The 22,293-nt window shown below is 45.8% G+C and overlaps 1 protein-coding gene across 4 annotated transcripts in view; it reads right to left on the reverse strand.

Moving 5' to 3' along the window:
* The window catches only part of ADCY4 (adenylate cyclase 4), a 79,067-nt gene that overhangs the window by 28,327 nt on the left and 28,447 nt on the right, over positions 1–22,293 (reverse strand). For all 4 annotated transcript variants that reach the window (XM_069961574.1, XM_069961576.1, XM_069961577.1 and 1 more), the window contains exon 2: positions 21,675–22,032. In XM_069961574.1, the coding sequence (XP_069817675.1) occupies positions 21,675–21,857 (183 nt within the window). In that variant the 5' untranslated portion in view covers positions 21,858–22,032. The remainder of the gene's footprint in view (positions 1–21,674; positions 22,033–22,293) is intronic.

The following is a 22,293-nucleotide window of genomic DNA, read 5'->3' on the forward strand; positions in this document are numbered from 1 at the left end:
ATTTATAATATAGTACATGTCGGTGACTTGCAGGTCCCCCTATTGTTCATCAGTCATGGACCATCTGTTCACCTGTATTTACTATGTTGATGTTCTTACATTTTTTTAATCAATAAAATTTATTTTTAATATAATTACTTAGTGATTTGGTATGTTTTATAGGTGGTATATTTATAGTGCCATAACCCATGTTGGCTAAGTATCAAGAGCACTGTGGAAACTCGCACTGCACAGACAAGGATTCTATAAAAATGAAAGTTTAGAGCTGTCCATAATCATACATATATATTTCGGTTACTATTTTATAACCGCAATGAAATCTGGGTTGGTACGTGGCCATGTCACTCTTCCTCATTGCTTACATAATATAGGTTGCCAAGTTACTCTCCAAGTGCTGGTAAAAGTCTTCTTATGTGTTGGAAACAAAAATAAGGGTTGTCATGTTTTTTTAATTTAGTGCCTCACCCAAAGGACGGCTATAACAAACAGTATTCAGAAGAGCCTGAGCTGAACTATAGCTAGGTGGGTACGCCAGCCTGGGGAGGTTACATCAGTAATAAAGAAAGTTAACCCATCGTTATGGGACACCTAGCTGACGAACATCTGCATATGAAGAGCAAGAAGAGCTGCTCCCTACTGTAGTATTAAAAGGTTATACTGTATATCTAGGATAAGGAACCTTCAGCCCTCCAGCTGTTGCAGAAGTACAATTCCCATCATGCCTCATGGAATGATGGAAATTGTAGTTTTGCAACAGCCGGAGAGCAAAGGTTTCCCATCCCTGCCGTAGATGCTTGACACGTTGCTTTAGTTTGTATTAGCTTTGACATGTCATTCTGTCCCATGCCCACTGCAATTGTGAATTACATATAACTGGGGGAAGCACAGGCATGAGCTTCACTCCCTGACTGGCTCCCCTTAGATCAGTTAATTTACTTAGCTGCAGCGGTGCATGGGGGTGTGTACAGGGGCGTGTAAAGCCACTGGCCAATCAGCATTCATTTCCTCTGTGCAGAACAAAGGGACGGCTGACATCACTTCCTGTATTCAGTCTCCTTTTTCTTTTACTAAAAGACCAAATGGCCTTAGTTTTGTAGCCTCAGCTGCAGTTTTTCAGTAAGTGAGACACCTAGTGGCTGATTTTATAGCATTGCATTTTGTAAAGAAAACAGGCAAAAAAAATTTTTTTTTTTAAAGAAAAATAAATTGCAAAGATGAAGAATCCCTCCTCCCCTGCCAATTTAACATTATTTGTTTATATTGTCAGTGCCAATATAAATGACCGTACCAAACATGTCAGAGAGAGATGTAAAAAAAATGTGATCAGTCAATGACTGAGTGTTCAGCCCTCCACTAATTGTTCAAGTGCTTCTCTTGCAGAAGATTAATTCTATAGCAAGTCTATGGGGCCCAACTACTACAGCAAGACAAGGAGAGAAGCACTCGTGTGGTAGTGAGAAATTAGAAAAAACAGTACTCAGCCATCATACTGTTGACATCCTCCGCTGGAAGTGCTTCAGGGACATGCCTTGTACATGTACATTGAGCAACCAATCACTGGCTTCAGCCAGCTCTATTTGCACATGACCGTTGTGGTCAGTAACTTCATGCAGTGCCTTTACAACGCTTCCAGTGCTCGAGTGGTGTGTTTTTTTTTTATTCCTTATTCCAGTATTTCCTGGTAGGCAACCTTTTAACTCCCTTGGTGTTCTATGGTGGATTCATACTCAGTATGAAGCAGGCTCAGCTAGATGCCTTAATTAATAGAAACAATGACATATAGGTGGTTAAAGCGAATGTACCAACAGGTAAATTAGCTTTAAGTGTATCATATGAATAGAACAGCACCAGTCTGGCTTCCCCACGCTGGTGCTGCTCTATTCATATGCTACACTTAAAGGGGTAGTGCGGCGGTAAAGAATTATTGACAGAATAACACACATTACAAAGTTATACAACTTTGTAATGTATGTTATGTCTGTGAATGGCCCCCTTCCCCGTGTCCCACCACCCCCACCCGTGTACCCGGAAGTGTGGTGAGTTATACATACCTGTCACGTGCCGACTCGTCTCCGATCTTCAGTCTGCGATGTCGTCTTCGAACGGCCGGGCTGAATCCCTCTAAGCGTCCTGAGTGCCGGCCGCCCTCTTCAGCGTCATCGGCTGCTCAGCTGCGATTGGCTGAGCATAACTGTGCTCAGCCAATCGCGTCTGAGCAGCCGATGACGTGGCCGCGTCATCAGCTGCTCAGCCGCGATTGGCTGAGCCAACTGTGCTCAGCCAGTCGCGGCTGAGCATCTGATGACGCTGAAGAGGGCGGCCGGCACTCAGGACGCTCGGAGGGATTCGGCCCGGCCGTCCGAAGACGACATCGCAGACTGAAGATCGGAGACGAGTCGGCACGTGACAGGTATGTATAACGCACCACACTTCCGGGTACACGGGTGGGGGTGGGGGGACACGGGGAAGGGGGCCATTTACAGACATAACATACATTACAAAGTTGTATAACTTTGTAATGTGTGTTATTCTGTCAATAATTCTTTACCGCCGCACTACCCCTTTAAAGCGAATGTACCTGATGGTCCTGTCATGTATCTAATCATCTTCCTCCACAACACAATGGCAGGGGGCCAGTTTGTTATCAGTTGGCATTGCAGCCAGAGGCCTTCTGAAGGCCTCCGTGGCTGCCATATTAGATTTATTTTACCATTAGATCTATATTAAAAATTCCAATTACAACCACTATTATAGTTTTTTTTTTTAAATAACAAAAAAACCTAATACTGTAAAAAGAAAATTGGTATATTTGAAATATAAACCAAGAAGGAAAAATGTAGCAACATGTGGGGTAAATATATAAAACTACCTCTGTATTTATCATGCAAACACTTGTTGCTTGATTGAATATTTTTTTCTCCTCCGCTTTTTATAACCGTTTGCCCACTGCAAAAGAAGGGTCCGTGGAGTCTCAGTTACAAGTCTCAAAACACGGGAATAGCCAGACATCCCTCCAGGGGAGGGAAGCCCACCGCCAAGGGGGTGCCTCCCAGTGGGGAGATCACCAAACCACCCTAATATGTAGCCCCTTAAAGGGGTATTCCCCTCAAAATTATTTTTGCATTAATACATTGCCCACCCCTAGCTTTCAATATTTCCAATATAAAGCTATTATGGATTCTGCACAGTTTTGCTGTTCTCCAGCTGCATTCACCCCCACCAAATGCATAGAATCATCAGACCTCAGTCCAACCCGACACGCTCCCTGCCCCTGGCCCGCACCCTCCGAGACGGCATCACGTGTCCTTTATCTCTTCAATGGGCCGGGTTAGCGCTTCTCACCCAGTCCACTGAAGCGAGGGAGGACACTGAGACAGTGACTGCTTCTGATGATGATCACTGTCTCCCTCTCTGACAGCAGCTCCCCCGTCCCCCTGCATTTCACCACCCGGTGGCCGTCCATCCCGAATTCACCTCCAGGTGGCTGCCCCCCATCTCATCCCGCGGCATGTCCACCCCCCGCCCCCCTCACATCTAACCTCCCAGAGCCGGCTGTGCCCACCCCACATCTCATCCCCCCCAGTGGCCGCCCGCAGCACGTCCACCCCCCGCCCCCCTCGCATATCACCTCCCGGTGGCCGCCTGCGGCAACGTCCACCGCCCCCCGATCTCACCTCCCGGTGCCGGCCGCGGCAACATCCACCCCCCCCAACCCCCGATCTCACCTCCCGGTGGCCGCCCGTGGTACGTCCACCCCCCGCCCCCTCGCATATCACCCCCCTGGGGCTGCCCGCGGCAACGTCCGCCACTCCTCACCCCCCCCGCATCTCACCGTGCCGGCCGCGGCAACGTCCACCACCTCCCACCCCCCGGATCTCACCTCCCGGTGCCGGCAACGTCCACCACCCCCCACCCCCGGATCTCACCTCCCGGTGCCGGCACCGTCCACCACCCCCCGGATCTCACCTCCCGGTAGTTCCAGTCTGTGGAACTACTGCTCCCAGCCATCCCATAAGTGTCTTCCACTCTGCCATATCCTAGGACAGAGTGGAAGACACTTATGGGATGGCTGGGAGCAGTAGTTCCTCAGACTGGCTTCACACGAACATGATGTCCCCCCGCCATATCTCACCTCCCGGTGGCCGCCTGCGGATGGGGGTGGGGGTTGTTGAGATGCGGTGGACGTTGCCGGTACCGGGAGGTGAGGTCCGGGGGGTGGGGGGTGGTGGACGTTGCCGGCACCGGGAGGTGAGATCCGGGGGGTGGCGGGTGGTGGACGTTGCCGCCACCGGGAGGTGAGGTCCGGGGGGTGGGGGGTGGTGGACGTTGCCGGCACCGGGAGGTGAGATCCGGGGGGTGGCGGGTGGTGGACGTTGCCGCCACCGGGAGGTGAGGTCCGGGGGGTGGGGGGTGGTGGACGTTGCCGGCACCGGGAGGTGAGTTCTGTGGGGTGGGAGGTGGTGGACGTTGCCGGTACCGGAGGTGAGATCCGGGGGGTGGTGGACGTTGCCGGCACCGGGAGGTGACATGCAGGGGGGGGGGGGGGACAGGTGCCACGGGCAGCCACCGGGAGATGATATGCAAGGGGGGCGGGCGGCCACCGGGGGGATGAGATACAGCGGGGGACATCATGTTCGTGTAATGCCAGTCTGTGGAACTACTGCTCCCAGCCATCCCATAAGTGTCTTCCACTCTGTCCTAGATTACAGGGGATGATATGGCATCCCCTGTGGAAGTGGAAGACACTTATGGGATGGCTGGGAACAGTAGTTCCACAGACTGACATCACACTAATATGACATCCCCTCGCTGTATCTCATCTGCTGCTGGGATTTGGGAGGGGGGGGGCAGGGGGTGGATGTGACGCGGGCGGCCACCGGGGGATGAGATACAGCGGGGGACATCATGTTTGCGTGATGCCAGTCTGTTGAACTACTGCTCCCAGCCATCCCATAAGTGTCTTCCACTCTGCCCTATGTGTTGCATCATGCCCTGTAATCTAGGACAGAGTGGAAGACACTTATGGGATGGCTGGGAGCAGTAGTTCCACAGACTGTCATAAGGATCATCAGGCAGAAGCATTGCATGATGGGAAATGTAGTTTCCTATCTTGGATATAGATCGCTGTTAGAAAAACTTGTAACTCGGGAACGCCAGCAGCTAGAAAGACGGGAGACGGCTCAAAATACTCAGGGAGGCTTGGTGAGTAAGGCCAGCTAGGTTTGGGGACATTAAATTTTTTTAGCTCTTGGGGGGAATACCCCTTTAAGTCCCACGCGGTTGCGAGTATTGGAACATAAATAGGGAAATACCAGGGTGGCCCCTTTTACGTCAAAGTCTAACTCTGTGGCGGGTATTGCAACATGACAAGGGTTTACCAAGGCAGGCATCCATCCACAGACGATCGTTTCGAGGTAGTTGCCCCTCGTCAGTGTGGAGGAGGATTCTGGCTAACAGGGGCAATGAAAAATAGACCAACAAAACACAGCAATCGTAGAGCTCAAGGAGACCAGCGACCAAAAAAAATCGAATGGAGTACTCACTGAAGAGTCTCCACTGATGCATTGCCCCTATAAATTTAAATATGCAAAAGAAGGGTCCGTGGAGTCTTAGCTACAAGTCTCAACACACGGGAATAGCCAGATATCCCTCCAGGGGAGGGAAGCCCACCTCCAAGGGGGTGCCTCCCAGTGGGGAAATCACCAAACCACCCTGATACGTAGCCCCTTAAGTCCCACTTGGTTGCGAGTATTGGAACATCCCCACTGCAGTCGGGAACTAAATTATATAACGTGCACATGTGACTATATAAATTGTGAATGCCTTTTTTTATTATTATTTTGCAAAAAAAAGTGACTAATGCAAAGTGTTCCCTGAAGGGAGATGTGAGGATTGCTACTTCCAGCAGAGTTACTTTCCATATGCCCAGAAGCAGATTGCTCATGTGTATGCAAACAAATTCATTCTGCAAGTAGCAGTCCAGTAGCCACCCCTAAGGGACCACTGTGTAACACAAAGCAGAGCACTATACATGTCCATTGTAAATAGGCCACACGTTAGCATGTTATTCTGTGTTGTGTTTTTCCCGTCTTTGTAAACCTGGTCTATAGACGTTTTAAGGGTAAATCTCCAATCCGTTACATAAGCCAAAGTCAAGTGACAGATCCAACTGCTGGACTGAAAAGAAGCAAGGCAACTTGAAGACTATATATGAATGTACGTCTTTGTTTTCGGAAATCTGAATTTCCTAAATCTGATAAGCAGGGGTTAATTGAAGTGTAGGAATTATTACAGCCGCAGCAATTACAGCTATTTCCAGTCTTTTTACAAGAATTCTTTACCGAGAGCTTCATAAAGCCGACAACATGTATTTGCTGAACTGCCCCTTCCATAGCTGCAGATGCAGCATCTTACTCTATGCACAGAACTAATTAGAAGCTAATTGAGCAGTTTTCTCCAGTTAGCTCATATTGTCAGCAATAGCAACTGGCAGAGGAATACAAGATCCATTTATATCTCATATAGGAGCAGCACGATTCACATTAGTGGGAGGTATCAGACTTGGGTGATGGCATTCATACTAGAGAGAAAAGAGGCAAATAGATAGAATGGAAGCAGCCATTCACTTTCTTCTGTCCTTAAAGGGAACCAATAAGCACAATTGTGTGGATTAAGCTCAGTGCTACATAGATGTTTGTAACAGGTTTCCCTACCATATTTTGGGTTATTTCCTCCTTAGCTTAATATCCCGGCAAAACCGATTTTAAAGGAGTTGTCAAGCGAAAATCTTTTTTCTTTCAAATCAACTGATATCAGAAAGTTATATAGATTTGTAATTTATTCCTATTAAAAAATTTTAAGTGTTCCCATACTTATCAGCTCCTATATGTCATGCAGGAAATGTTTTATTTTCAGTCTGACACACTGCTCTCTGCTGACATCTCTGGCCGAGACAGGAACTCTGTCTCGATTTTCTATGAATCCCCATAGAAAACCTCTCCTGCTCTGGACAGTTCCTGTCTCGGCCAGAGATGTCAGCAGAGAGCAATGTGCCAGACTGAAAATAAAACATTTCCTGCATGACATACAGCAGCTAATAAGTATGGGAAGGCTTGAGATTTTTTAAAAGACGTAAATTACAAATCTATATAATTTCTGAAACCAGTTGATTTGAAAGAAAAAGATTTTCGCTGGACAACCCCTTTAATCCGGCACGGGGGGCAGCAGAGCAATATGAACTAGGTATTGGGGAGGAGTCCAGTCTATAACTAGTGCCTATAAGAGCACTCTGTGCAGATGATTGGCAGGCAAAGAGGACGCTTACGGGATCCTGGGATGTAAAGCTAGGGAGGAAAGAAGGAACCCCACATATGGTAGAGAAACCTGTTAAATCATCTATGAAGTGCTGCTGGGAGCCTAATCAGCACAATTTTGCATTTAAATGGTTAAACTTTTTTTCCCCCCACAGTTTGCATAAATCAATAATACAAGTGAACATAAGAAACCTTAATAATATATCTTATCAGAGAAAAATAAAAAACAACCCAGTTCTGTTCTGTTTTTCTGTTTTTACAAGATTGACTAGCAGCTCCTGAGAGATAAGATAACATGCTGTCCATGCAAGTCTATAAGGGAGTGAGAGATGCAACTTAAAAATCTGGTACAGTAGCCAGCAATAGCGCCACTCCTCGAGTTCACATGTACATTTACAGCTCTGTTTTTATGAAGCAAAAAGAAAAATCAATGCTGTCTGTGCACACATTGTAAATTTTATTCTTACCCATGTGTACACAGACTGACATTTTCCATAGCATTTAATGCAGCACATCATTAGATTTAAAATACGTCCTTGTTTTATACCTATAACTGCCTTATTTTGCTTTTATTTTACTGAGTGTGAACATAGATTAGAAGCCGCATGCATTTAACGCTATCTCGCTATCAGTGGCGTAGCCACCGTGGTCGCGGGGGTCGCCGCCGCGACCGGGCCCGCCACAAAGGGGGGCCCGCGGGGCCCTCAGGGCCCCGCAAGGCCCTCCCTTTCAATCACTCTTGTGACCGCAAGCATTGTTTTGCTTGCGGTCACAAGAGTCTGACTCTGTCTTCCCCCGGCTGCTGCGCAGCTGCTGGGGATGTCGCGTCTTATCCCCGGCAGCGCACGCATCCCAGAGCTCCCTGCGCGCCTTGGGCCCTGACTTCCGGTTCCGGCGCGCAGGGAGCTCTGAGATGCGCGCGCTGCCGGGGATAAGACGCGACACCCCCGGCAGCCGCGCAGCAGCCGGGGACAGACCGAAGGAGTGAGGATCAACGTGGGAGCGCGTTGTCAGGTGAGTTAAGTTTTGTTTTTTATCAGCCTGTACGGGTGGGGGGAAAGAGGGGGGCATCTATGAGGGTGGGGGGGAAAGGGGACCATCTATAAGGGAGGAGGGGGGGGTGAAGGGGACCATCTATAAGGGAGGAGGGGGGGGTGAAGGGGACCATCTATAAGGGAGGAGGAAGGGGGTGAAGGGGACCATCTATAAGGGAGGGGGGGGTGAAGGGGACCATCTATAAGGGAGGGGGGGTGAAGGGGACCATCTATAAGGGAGGGGGGGAGAGGGGGCCATCCATAAGGGAGGGTGAGGAGAGAGGGGGCCATCTATAAGGGAGGGTGGGGGGAGAGGGGGCCATCTATATGGAGGGGGGAGAGGAGGCCATCTATAAGGGAGGGTGGGGGGAGAGGGGCCATCTATAAGGGAGGGTGGGGGGAGAGGGGGCCATCTATAAGGAGGGCAACATGGGGGGAGAGGGAATACACAGAGGGGGGCATATATTATTAGGGGGTCACATAGAGTCAGGCTACCCACTAAAGGAGTGTGTAAAGGGGACAATACAGATGTGCAGTGTGTATATAGATGAGGATGGTGCCAGAGTGAGGAGACTAATATGTCTGTCTGGCAGATTCTGTGGATTCGTGGCTCGGAGAAGTTCTCATAACGGCCCAGGGCAAATGGAGAAGAAGATGAAAAGGGAAGAACTCCGATCAGAGAAGACGTCTCCTGTGAGTCACCTGATATAACTGCACTGTAATGTATATGGTGTATAGAGCCTGTGTAGAGCTGGGGCCACCTCTATATGACTGGATGAGGTGATTTAGTATACTGGATTTGGTCAGTAACAATATGGTGGTGATGGTAGTGGTTGTGGTGTGGCGGTAATGTTTCCTCCCTATATACTGGTATTACTGGTAATATAGGTCTCAGTATACAGGATTTGGTCGGTAACAGTATGGCAGTAATATGTACGGTGATAATACTTTCTCTTCCAATATGCTAGTGTTAGTGGTAATATCTGTCTTGGTGTGTGTATATATATATATATATATATATATATATATATATATATATATATATATATATATACACACACACACCAATAGCATCACTTGGTCGTGAAAGGAGGGGGGGGGGGGGCCCAAGTTGGCCTCTCGCACCAGGGCCCAGGAGACATTAGCTACGCCCCTGCTCGCTATCCTTTAACACAGGCATATAGAGGGTTTTCTGTCAGATTTGTAAAGAAGAAAAATTTCGACGTGATCCATAAAACTCTGTATGAAACTATTCTGCTATAATAAAAATTCCTTCAATACGTCAGCATAAGTTTTTTCACAAAAAATAACCCTAAACATTTAGCAGGCTGTACAGTTCTGAATTTTTGTTGCCATCTTTTTTTTGGGTGGAAGATGGAGGGGGAAGGGGGGTGCAGAAAGAGAGAAAAAAACAAAAATCTGCTGAAGAATGCCATTTACAAGTTTAATAATGGCGAGACATAATGCTAATCCTCATGTACGCACACAGGACGACTAATCTGAAAAGTCACCTGAAAAGACAGCTGCCCTTTAAATCAGAGTCTGGGAGAGAACGGGGCAGAGAGGTTCCCACTGTGATGTCAGAAGTAGCTTGGAAAATGTCATAGAATGCTGGGATAACTTAGTATATAAGCTTAAAGGATTGTATTGCCCCCCAAAAGTCATACAAATCACCAATATACCATGACCATTCCCCTCCCATCCCAATCCTTGCTTGATTTACAGATTCCAGCACCCAGCCCTGCTTTGAAATCTCATTTTTGTTGTAATTGTGTGCAGGTTAGAGGTGTGTAAGCGGGGCTCAACTTCCCACTGACTGTCAATCAAGCAGGGACAGGGATGGGAAGGGGAGTGAGGAGGCGATACAGATCTCAGCACTTCCGGGGCTTGGGAAAAATACAGAACACATACAAATATTTAATCTACTGGTGGTGGTGGTTTGTTTGCAGCGCTCGGCAGACAGACAGCACATCTAACTTTCATTTCTAAGTTAGGTGTGCAGCTCTCTGCTGGAGCTCCCCTGACCGCGCTCCCCCCGCAGTGGTTAGTACCTCTCCTCCACCCTCCTGCGCAGCGCCATAGCAAGTCAAGCCTATCAGCAGTCCGGATGACGTCATGTTACGGCTGGTGGTCTGGTAAGAACTCGGCAGGGGGTGTAGGCTGTAGTGGTGTTGGGGGCTTTAGTTATTTTTTTGGCTGTAGTTGTGTGTGGGGGTACTTGTTTGTATAGCTGGGGGTAGTTGTGTGTATGGCTGGGGGGGTAGTTGCATGTATGGCTGGAGGGGAAGTAGTAGTTGTGTGAATGGCTGGGGGGGGTCAGGTAGTTGTGTGTATGGCTGGAGGGGGAAGTAGTAGTTGCGTGAATGGCTGGGGGGGTCAAGTAGTTGTGTGTATGACTGGAAGAGGGTCAGGTGATGGGTGTTGGCAGTAGCGGATTATAATAGGTCCTATACGGGCGGTAGCTCGGGGCCCTGAGCTCCTGGGGGGCCCATGGCCATCCAAAAAGACTTATACTTTAAGTGGTGTATTGTCTCCTGGCTATAGTTCTGCCATGATTTCAAAAAATCGCAGCTTTTTTTTACCTCAGCTTTGCACAAATCAAGGCATCATGACATTATCTATCCTATACTATGAACACCCATACCTCCCAACCGTCCCGGATTTCGCGGGACAGTCCCGTTTTCGGGGTTCTGTCCCGCGGTCCCGGAACGGCCCCCCGTGTCCCGCATTTTAAGTGGCCCCAGCGAAAAAAACAATAAATCAGTTACTCACCTGTCCTCCGGTCCCAGCAGCTCCTCTCCCGGCAGAATGCGCACTCCCGTCATCCTCCGGGGCGGGCAGCGGGGGTACAGAGTCACTAACTGTACCGGAAGTGACCTGCTCATGAATCACTTCCGGTACAGTCAGTGTCTGTATACCCCGCTGCCCGCCCCGGAGGATGACGGGAGTGCGCGCTCTGCCGGGAGAGGAGCTGCTGGGACCGGAGGACAGGTGAGTTACTGGTTTATTGTTTTTGCCGCTGGTGCCACACTAATGGGGGGATTGGCTACTCTGTGGGGCGCTATATGGGGTATTGGCTACTATGTGGGGCACTATATGGAGGCATTAGCTACTATATGGGGGGCATTGGCTACTATGTGGGGCACTATATGGAGGCATTAGCTACTATATGGGGGGCATTGGCTACTATGTGGGGCATATTTGGGGGATTGGCTACTATGTGGGGCATATATGGGGGCATTGGCTACTATGTGGGGCATATATGGGGGATTGGCTACTATGTGGGGCATATATGGGGGATTGGCTACTATGTGGGGCACTATATGGGGGATTGGCTACTATGTGGGGCATATATGGGGGCATTGGCTACTATGTGGGCACTATATGGGGGATTGGCTACTATGTGGGGCATATATGGGGGCATGGCTACTATGTGGGGCACTATATGGGGCATTGGATACTATGTGGGGCACTATATGGGGCATTGCTACTATGTGGGGCTCTATATGGGGGCATTGGATACTATGTGGGGCACTATATGGGGCATTGGATACTATGTGGGGCACTATATGGGGGATTGGCTACTATATGGGGCACTATATGGGGGCATTGGCTACTATGTGGGGCTCTATATGGGGCATTGGATACTATGTGGGGCACTATATGGGGCATTGGATACTATGTGGGGCACTATATGGGGGATTGGATACTATGTGGGGCACTATATGGGGGATTGGATTCTATGTGGGGCACTATGTGGGGGATTGGATACTATGTGGGGCACTATATGGGGCATTGGATACTATGTGGGGCACTATGTGGGGGATTGGATACTATGTGGGGCACTATGTGGGGGATTGGATTCTATGTGGGGCACTATGTGAGGATTGGATACTATGTTGGTCACTATATGGGGGCATTGGATACTATGTGGGGCACTATGTGGGGGATTGGATACTATGTGGGGCACTATGTGGGGGATTGGATACTATGTGGGGCACTATTGGGGGGATTGAATACTATGTGGGGCATTTTTGGCGGGATTGGATACTGTATAGGGCACTATTCAGTCAGCAGCATGTGGTGACTGTAGGGGAGTGGCTATGGAGGGTTGATATAGGGGCGTGGCTATGGAGGGTTGCTATGGGGGTGTGGCTATGGAGGGTCGCTATGGGGGCGTGGCTATTGGGACCGCGGCGCACATGTCCCTCTTTGCTCTTTGCAAAAGTTGGGAGGTATGTGAACACCAGGCTAGTGCTGCCATAGTTACAGTAGAGTTGGGGGGCCCAAGCTTGGTCACCAGCCCGGGCCCATGGTGAAGTTAATCTGCCCCTGGGTGTTGGATGTCGTCTGGAGCGGTGGGAGGCTGTTACCTTAAATGTGTGTGTGTGTGGGGGGGGGGGGGGGGGGGGGGGGGCACCAAAAAAAGGTTTCGCACAGGGTGCCATTTTCTCTAAACCAGCATTGCAGACATATGAACCATGTCTCTTCATGACCTAACAACTATCTAACAATGTCAGTGGTTGGAAACATGAATTGCAGCTAACAGCTTCACAGAAAGGCTATGTTCACACACTGTTGAAATTGAGTGAATGGCCATCATTTAACGGCAAATAATGGCCGTTGTTTTAAAATAATGGTAATTTCCAATAAATGAACATAGCCTTTCTGTGATTTCAATCCACTCCTGATTTTGGTTGCAAAATCCTGACCAAAATCTTGAGCAAAAATACTGTGTGTGAACATAGCCTCATGCAGTTATTTACACCAGCATTTTTTACACCCAGATTGTGAATAACAGGGAGATTGTAGCTCTGTTCATATAAAAAAAAATATGTGAGGTCACCAATTGCATCAGAAGGAAATCTGCCCAAGTAGACTTTGAACACGGACTGTGAACTGTGTCTGCCAGGCTAGCTGTCATCTCCAGCCTGGCCTTCTGCCCTATGTATTATATTACACCAGCATTCTCTATATAGTTTAATGAAGCTAAGAAAGCAAACCAATTACTATCCCCCAGCAGCTGGAGAGGTCAGGGTTTACAAACCTATGAGACTTTACCTGTAAACAGGACTTTCATTTTTCCTCTAACTGCTAACATGCCACATTTATTATATATATATATATATATATATATATATATATATATATATATATATATATATATATATATATGCAATACTTACAACACCATAATGATATACACCCCCCCCCCCCATGGTAGCAAAATATAATACATAGAAATACATAGAAAATAATATACAGATGATGATTTTATGGATCCCATTAAGGAGACACATCAACAGGGAAACCTGCCTAAAAATCCAGGTCATGCACAGTTGGAAAGTATGATGGAACAGCGAGTCATCAGCTGGTTCCTTCACCTCCTCTTTTAAGGCTGGGTTCACACTACGGAATCCGCACGGATAAATTCCCGCTAGTACCCCCTTGCGGCCGTTCGCCTCTCCGCCCCTCTGCCACAGACACCATTCTATGCACAGGCGGATTCCGCATACCTGCTGAAAGAATTGACATGTCAATTCTTTTGGCAGATAGCGGAATCGGGCCGCCCATAGAATAGTGTCTGTGGCGCCGGAGGAAAGACTTGTGGCCGTGAGCAGGTACTAGCAACAGAATTCGCCAGAATTTATCCGCGCGGATTCCGTAGTGTGAACCCACCCTAAGGGTATGTTCAGACTGAATAAAACAGGCGGAACTCTCCGCCACGGAATCCTGCCTGCCTCTCACTGCTTCTCTATGGGAGAGCGCACGCCCCTCCGTTCTCCACTTTAAGAAGTGACATGTCACCTCTTTGAACAGAGAGCCGCAGCAGCAGAGGAGCGCGCGCTCTCCCACAGACAAGTTATGGGACACTGAGACTAGAGATGAGAAACTTTGTTAGCGTATCTGTCGGCCAGGTGCCTGGAAAAGATGGATCCAGTCCTGGTAAAATTTTCCCAGTTTCCCAGGACTGGATCCAACTTATCCAGGCACCCGGAGCCGCACCGAGTTTAAAGGCTGAAGGCTGACAAACCGACTGCTGAGCGCTTCACTTCATTTGTACTGTAAATTCGCTCCTCTCTAATTATTACCATTGGGGACAATAATATGGGTGATGAGTCTGTATAGAGGGGGAGAAGATGTTGGAGCAAGAAGCCCAAGACGTTTGTCTTGCAAATTGTGCGGAGACAAGTTGTGGCTTGCAGTAGTCTTCATGATGTTTTGTACACAGTCACAAAGTTGTCACAATGTTCTCCTCTATAAATTAACCCCTTAGTGACTGCCCATATGTGTTTTTATGACAGTTAGTGTTGAGCGGAACTTGAGGAGACTGTCCTGGTTCGGCAATTTCTCAGAGCCTGAACACTCGGCATTTGACTCACAGTGTCTGGAGAAGTTGGATGCCATAGGCTGTATCCATATTTTCCAGGACTCCCTAAGGCGGAATCCAACTTCTCCAGATGCAGGGAGTCAGACACTGAGCATTTGGAGAAGTTGCTGAACCCGAACAGTTTCCTCAAGTCTGCTGAACACTGCTGGCAGTCACTAAGTGGCTGTATGATAGGTCACTATTTTACAGTGGCAGCCTTGCAGCCAGGCGGGCAGTCCACACCTCCTCCACACCTTGCCACATACTTTGTCCTCTCATCATAAAAGCAGGGCGTACATCGGGCGCAGGGTTGATAAATTCTATAACCTTCTATAATTCTATAACTTTATTTTTTCCTCTTCGTTTAAAATATACACATTTTTTTCAATCCTAATCTGTAGTTTTTATTGGTACCATTTGTGCCTAGATCAGCAGATTCTCATTTTTATTCCATTTTTTGTTGGATTTGATACACCGAAAACTGCAATTCTGTCATTTTTCTAGTTTTTTTTTTTTTACGTTTCTGACATTCGCCATGCACTTTTCATAACATAACATATTTTAATAGATCGGACATTTCCAAACACAGTGATACCAAACAGGCCTAGCGGAGGCACTGACTTCTCTGCAAATTTATGTGGACCACCAATGAAACATGGCGGATACATTTAAATACAGCTGTCAACTTTTGACAAGTTCGGCTCGATTCGATCCCCCGAACTTTCTTGAAGTTCGGGTTCTGACGAACTGAACCGAAGATGAACCTTGCAATAATGGCTGAATAATTGCAGCTACAATAGTGGGAGCAAGATAGGGTATAGTTTCGTGTAGGTGCAGTTGCTATTACAATGGAAAAAAATCAAAGTGCAAAAATAGTGAAAAAAAAAAAAATAGCCGGCAAATCGGCAATAATGCTGAGCCGACTCCCCTAATGGTTAATATATTTAATTAATAGAACATATTTTCGTTGTAATAAAGTCCCTTTCGTTGTTCAATAATTTAATTAAAACGAATCCATCATTGTGCAATTAAATATACTGTTAAAATAAATATATATATATATAAATAAATGTTTATTTATATATATTTAATTTTTTACAGTATATTTAATTGCACAAGTATGGATTTGTTTAAATTAAATTATTGAACAACGAAATTAATTTTATTACAACGAAAATGTGTTTTATTAATTAAATATTAATTATTACAGGAAGCTCCATTAAGCCGTTAATTCATATAGCCGGTAAAAAGAGCTCACTGTAATAATCAATACTTTACTTTAATTAAAACATCAAATGTTTCTTCTAATTATGCTATTACAATAGCATTATTAGAAGAAACATTTTGAATCATATGTGCGCTCAGCTGATCGCACATATAATTAGCGGGTCCGCAGCACAGTGACTTCATTGTGCTGCGGACCAGCGAAGAGGACACATGGGGGTGAGTATAGAACTCTCCCCACCCCCTCCCCAGCACTGCACCCCTCCCAGCAAGGAAGGGGGGGGTCAGTTAACCCCTTCCTTGCTGGGATGAGTGCAGTCTGACATCAGTCTGGCCCCCAAGGGGTTAAGGGGGATGCAATGCATCCTCCCTTAACCCCTTGGGGGCCAGACTGTAAGCAGCGATCTGTAAAGATGCTGCATACTGTAAGGTGCACAACACCGCTCACAATGATGGGTGTTGTGCTCCTGTTTGTGTGTTTTTTGTGTGTTTCTCCCTTTTTGTTTTTCAGATATCGGTATCCTGTGGATTACGTCGGATTCGGTGGACTACGTCGATGACCAGCGGTTGTTTGGATTTTTTTTTTTAAATAAAATGGTCAATGAGGGGTGTGGGGGTGTTTTTATTTGAATATAAAAAAAAATTCACTTGTGTCTTGTCTTTATTTCTTTACTTTATAGACTTAGTAGTGGAAGCCGTCTAATAGACGGAATCCATTACTAAGTCGGGGCCTAGTGTTAGCCGGTATAAAATGGCTAACACTAACCCCCCATTATTACCCCAGTACCCAATGCCACCAGGGGTACTGGGAAGAGCCGGGTGCCAGTGGCCCCGGAGCGTCAAAATTGGCGCTCCTGGACTGGGCGGCAGCAGGCTGATAAGATTTAGGCTGGGGAGGGCCTAAACCAATGGCTCTTCCCACCCTGGTGTTACCAGGCTGCTGTCGCTTGGTTTTTAACCTGGCTGGTTATGAAAATAGGGGGAACCCTACTCGTGTTTTTTTTTTAAATAAATAAATAATTAAAAAAAACCTAGTAGGGTTCCCCCTAATTGCACAATGATGGAATTGTTTTAATTAAATTATTGAACAACGAAAGTGACTTTATTACAATGAAAATATGTTCTATTAATTAAATATATTAACCATTAGAGGAGTCGGCATTATTGCAGAGGATCGCTAACCCCGTAATGCCGATTCCTCTAATACTGTTTCCCTGCTTTCCCAGATGCATTCCAGAGGTGTTTGCATCACTTTTTAAAGATGTCTTTGATTCTATTTGTTATTGTTATTTTAACTAGATTCGTTACGAACTTTCTCAAAGTTCGGTTTCTGGGATGAACCGAACTTTTTGCAAAGTTCGTAACGAATCTGGTTCGTTACGGTTCGGTTCGCTCATCCCTAGTTAATACACTAAAATTACTATAAATATTGAAATACTTCTGGGTCCATTTTCTTTCATGGAAACATAAAGGTGGCCACAGATTAAGTAAGTGATCCAAAGAACATCTATGCAATGAAAAAGATAGGAAATTAGAACCTAGGGTCGAATCTAGTAGGCAAAGTAGTCCTCATGAGGCGGAGGGCACCACGGCATCAAGATATACCAAGGCAGAATGTGTATAAGAATCTACTTATTTAGGACATTGCCTTACCAAAAGAACTCTCAAGTTCCCCAATGAACCTCTCAGGTCCTTCATACAATACTGAGTAGTATATGGGAAAACTTAAAGCGACCCTGTACCCACAATCTGACCCCCCCAAACCACTTGTACTTTCAGATAGCTGCTTTTAATCCAAGATCTGTCCTGTGGTCCGTTCGGCAGGTGATGCAGTTATTGTCTTAAACTTACAGCCCCATGCCCTACGGATGTGGCTTGGCTTAGAATATCTGTGCCCTAACTTTGCACCACCCCTCTGTCCCTCCTCCCCACCCTCTTCATCATTAGGAATGCCACTGGAACATTTTCTCCATGCTGAACATTTGCACAGCTACTTAACGATCCAGCCCATGTTCAGTATTCACACAGCTAATGAATAGTAGGCAATCTGCCTGGAGCATTCCTAATGATGAGGTGGGTGGGGAGGAGGGACAGAGAGGGTGTGCCAGCCTAATGCATGCACAATCTGGGCCACTCCCGTAGGCCAAGGGCTGCCAGTTTAAAAGTTGTTTTTTAGGACAATAGCTGCATCACCTGTCAAACGGACCCCAGGACAGATCTTTGATTAAAAGCAGCTATCCGAAGGTACAAGCAGTTTGGGGGGTCAGATTGTGGGTACAGAGTCACTTTTAAGACCGATAAAACCACTCTTTCCGAGGCAAACCCCTTTAAATTTCTGATACATCAAATCCCCCTTGTAGTTCCCCTATTTACTAACACAGTGGCACTGGTTTCTTTCAACTGTAAGAAGAAAGTGCTCAGAAGGTAGATGGTAAATCACATTGAATCCCTGACAAGTACGCGATCTCCTCTCCGTTAGCTCCCTTTTATGTCCCAGCCTCCAAATCTGCCGCTTACGTTACACCCTAAAGAGTCTGCAGTCTCTCCCCTGTGGGAATGCTGGGAACTCACGGATGGGTAGGAACTTGGATGAAAAAGCTGGCAGTATAAAGTATGTATAATTTTCCAAGAGGCCACCATGTCATGGAGTAGCCAAGTTAGAATTTAGCAGTAGCATAAAATAATTGGGAGATACCAACTTTTTCTCTGGTTCTAATAATATTAGGTGTCATAAAGCAAATCCTGTAGGTGTCTCAGAGGTAACTGTATACCCCCTTTCCACTTGGATAAATAAAACTTTTTTTTTGGCTATTCTGGTTCTTTTTTCTTCCATGGAAAGGAAGTGAAAGCTGTCTGAAGCTGCTGGACATATGGGTGTGCAAAAAGAAAGGAACGTTTGTAAGGGATAAAGTAAACAGGCAAAGCTGGACAAAGTGTCTCTTATCCATCCATCGGCTAAAAGCTTCAAACGCAGACAACTTATTTCCAAACAATAAATTTCTTGTCAGTCAGCTAAAATGATTATTCATCCATAAAGGAGAACTATCAGCAGGTTATACGAATCTAACCTACTGATGTGTCCCTATTGCACACTGGGCGACGAGGATTAAAGTAGGGGCTTATTCTGACGTCCATAATTTTGTGGCCCCAATGGATAGGGAAGCCCTGTGATGGAGTGTTTCTCTGCCCATCAAGATGCATCAACATCATCCTGGGAACAGGAAAACTGTTTGAATCTCTGCAGCACTGTAATGATGCACTGTAGTGACACAGCCACGCAGGTCCATCATTACAGTGCCGCAGACATTCAAACAGTTTCCCCACTACTGGCATGATGTTTATGGAGGGACACACTCCATTATAGGGCTTCCCAGTCCATAGGGTCCACAAGCTTACGGACGTGTGAATGTGGCCTTAGTATATTTTCTCCTTCGTCTGTGCCGTTTCCGAGTAGTTTGTGGTTATTTCCAAAGGCTAACACAGCGGTGTGAAGCACTGAGAACAGGACTGCCGCCCCAGTGCTATAAATTGTTCTAGTAGCCTGTGGACATAACTACAAACTACATGTAAAACTTACCTTCATCCTCAGCGCCCCATGCACACAAAGGGACACATCAGCAGGTTAGATTTGTCTTTAAAATGTAATAAAAAAAACATCTGCAATAATACAGCCCAATGTTGTGTCAGTACAGTGTTTACGCTTTATATTTTGAAAATGCAATGAACAAATCCCAAAAACATGAGGAACATAAAGCATTCCCCTTTCCTTCCTAACTCTGAGATCCATTTATATTCTTCTAAAAATGCTTTAAAAAAAGCCACTTTAGTACCATGGCTAACATTATTAGCGTAGTGATGACAACTTTTATGGATCATTTCTTAAAACAGAACCTCAGGAATCCCAATTGACTATATGACATTAGTGATCTATCAGGCTTTACTGTTCAACAAGAACTGCACTGTGCACTATGTTATTCCAGTTGTAAAAATGCAATGTGAACTGAGACCAACGCAGTCCTCATGCTTAAACATTGTTTTAAAAGAGTGTCAGAATCTCATTGACTGCTATGTATAATTTTTTTTCCCCACATGAACACATAGCTGGGACGTTCGCGTGCTGTATTTTAGCAATAAAGAACGGCGTTGTTTATTGACAGCGATCATTTACATTGAAGTGTATGGAACAACGGCCACACAAAATAATCGACAGGTCTATTTTGTACGGCCGCAGTTCAGTGAACAGCGGACGTACAAAACAAGCTGTGCACACAGTGTAAAGTACGGCTCCCGGCCGTACTTTACACTTTGGTCTATGGCAAAATTGGAGTGCGGACACACTACAATGTGCCAACATTCCTATTAGAATCAAGTGATGTTCATCCGGCTGATACTGCAGTATCGGCCGGGTGAACATATCAGACAGCGTCCATTGTTTGACACACAGCAGCCGCTGTTCTTACAGCATCTGAACATGGCCTAATTGTGATTTCTTTTCCTGTCTGCAGTGTTTAGCAGTTTTTTTTTGTGAAATGTATCATGCACAAGAAACTTTGGTGAATTTGTCCCAGTTTTTCACCTGAATTTGTCCTAATTTTACACCTGATTAATGGTGGTAAATGGCTGTGCAAAAATGAATTGGTCTGCACAAGCTAAAAACTGCTTCACATTCTGTTAATTACAAAAAAAAAATGCATACAGACTACGTTTAGCATGCAAATTTTACTTTACAAATACCACAGAACAGGAAAAACATGGATTGGTGGGGAAAAAAAATGTGCAAAAGCAAAATCCCCCCATAGGACTCCGTCACACAACCATTTATTTCAATCCACATACTGGGGGAGATTTATCAAACATGGGGGGAGATTTATCAAATATGGTGTAAAGTGAAACTGGCTCAGTTGCCCCTAGCAACCAATCAGATTCCACCTTTCATTCCTCACAGATTCTTTGAAAAATGAAAGGTGGAATCTGATTGGTTGCTGGGGGCAACTGAGCCAGTTTCCCTTTACACCATGTTTGATAAATCTTCGGCATGGTGTAAAGTGAAACTGTCTCAGTTGCCCCTAGAAACCAATCAGATTCCACCTTTCATTTTCCAAAGAGTCTGTGAGGAATGAAAGGTGGAATCTGATTTGTTGCTAGGGGCAACTGAGCCAGTTTCAGTTTGCACAATGTTTGATAAATCTCCCCCACAATTAAAGACAGTATAGAACCTATTGCTTCTTTTAGGGCAATGCATTTTTTTTTCCACGACCTATATATTTTCCGAAAGTTCCGTCTGCATAAAAATAGGACATATACTTATTAGTTCTATATTTGCAAGATGAAAAATGCCGACGGCATACAAACTCCACCTGTATACTGTTCATATTGGTGGATCCGCAAAAACACATTTTTTTTCTGGATTACGAAAGAAAAATTGCGGTCTACAGGTCGTCATTTATCAGTCTGCACAGGCATGAATTACACATTTGATAGCGCAAAACAATTATGGGTGATAAATGACAATATATTCACAGGACAAACCTCAGTCAAAACTTTATCAAATAAATTTCCTAAAACTTCATTCTAATAGGCGTAGGCATAAAAAAAAGGTAGGCACTCAGTCATGAATGAGCTCTTTGAAGGTAATCCCTGGGAAATCATTGCACATATATGAATCAAGTGTTTGCTCATTCCAAGCTTATGACTTAGTAGTACTATTGATAGAAAGTGTAACGCTCTACTCACCCGGCCAGTGCCAAAGGTAACAGCTATAAGTGCACAGCATATTGCCAAAACGATGAGCAGCAGCAGCAGGATGACTGGGTATTGCTGGCTCAGACGGTAATGGGACTCATAGGAAAGACCTTCTTTTCCACATTTCCATCGTGGTGGATAAGGGCCCAAGTGAGCCCTGCTATTCTCTGTCATCTGTATCGGCTAGTTCTGTTTTTTGCTCCAGGAAAAAGTAGGCGCAAGGTGAAACTGGTAGAAGGACATGAAACATAATTATAGGTCCTTTATAAAATTCTCAGACCAGACGTGTGGAATCTCCAGAGATGACACATGATGATGACGATGATAGAACTTCACAGAAAAACTGGATCTAGAAGAGAAAAAAAATAGTCAAATTATGTTCTTGTCACCCAACTATTCATTACTGTGTAACCTACACATCTACCGCACCTTCTAAGACATTACTTCTATCTAACCTTGGTAAGGTCTTCGTCCTTCCTTATACACTCTATCCAGTGAAAAAATGAACAGGATCATGTTAACAAGTTTGACAGCATTTCTTTTCTGCCTAGGCGGCAGCATATTCTGCCACTGGTGTCTCTCACAGTATTCACATAAATGAGAATTCACG

This window comes from Dendropsophus ebraccatus, chromosome 3, assembly GCF_027789765.1.
Source record: "Dendropsophus ebraccatus isolate aDenEbr1 chromosome 3, aDenEbr1.pat, whole genome shotgun sequence".
In the NCBI taxonomy this organism is placed as follows: Eukaryota; Metazoa; Chordata; class Amphibia; order Anura; family Hylidae; genus Dendropsophus; species Dendropsophus ebraccatus.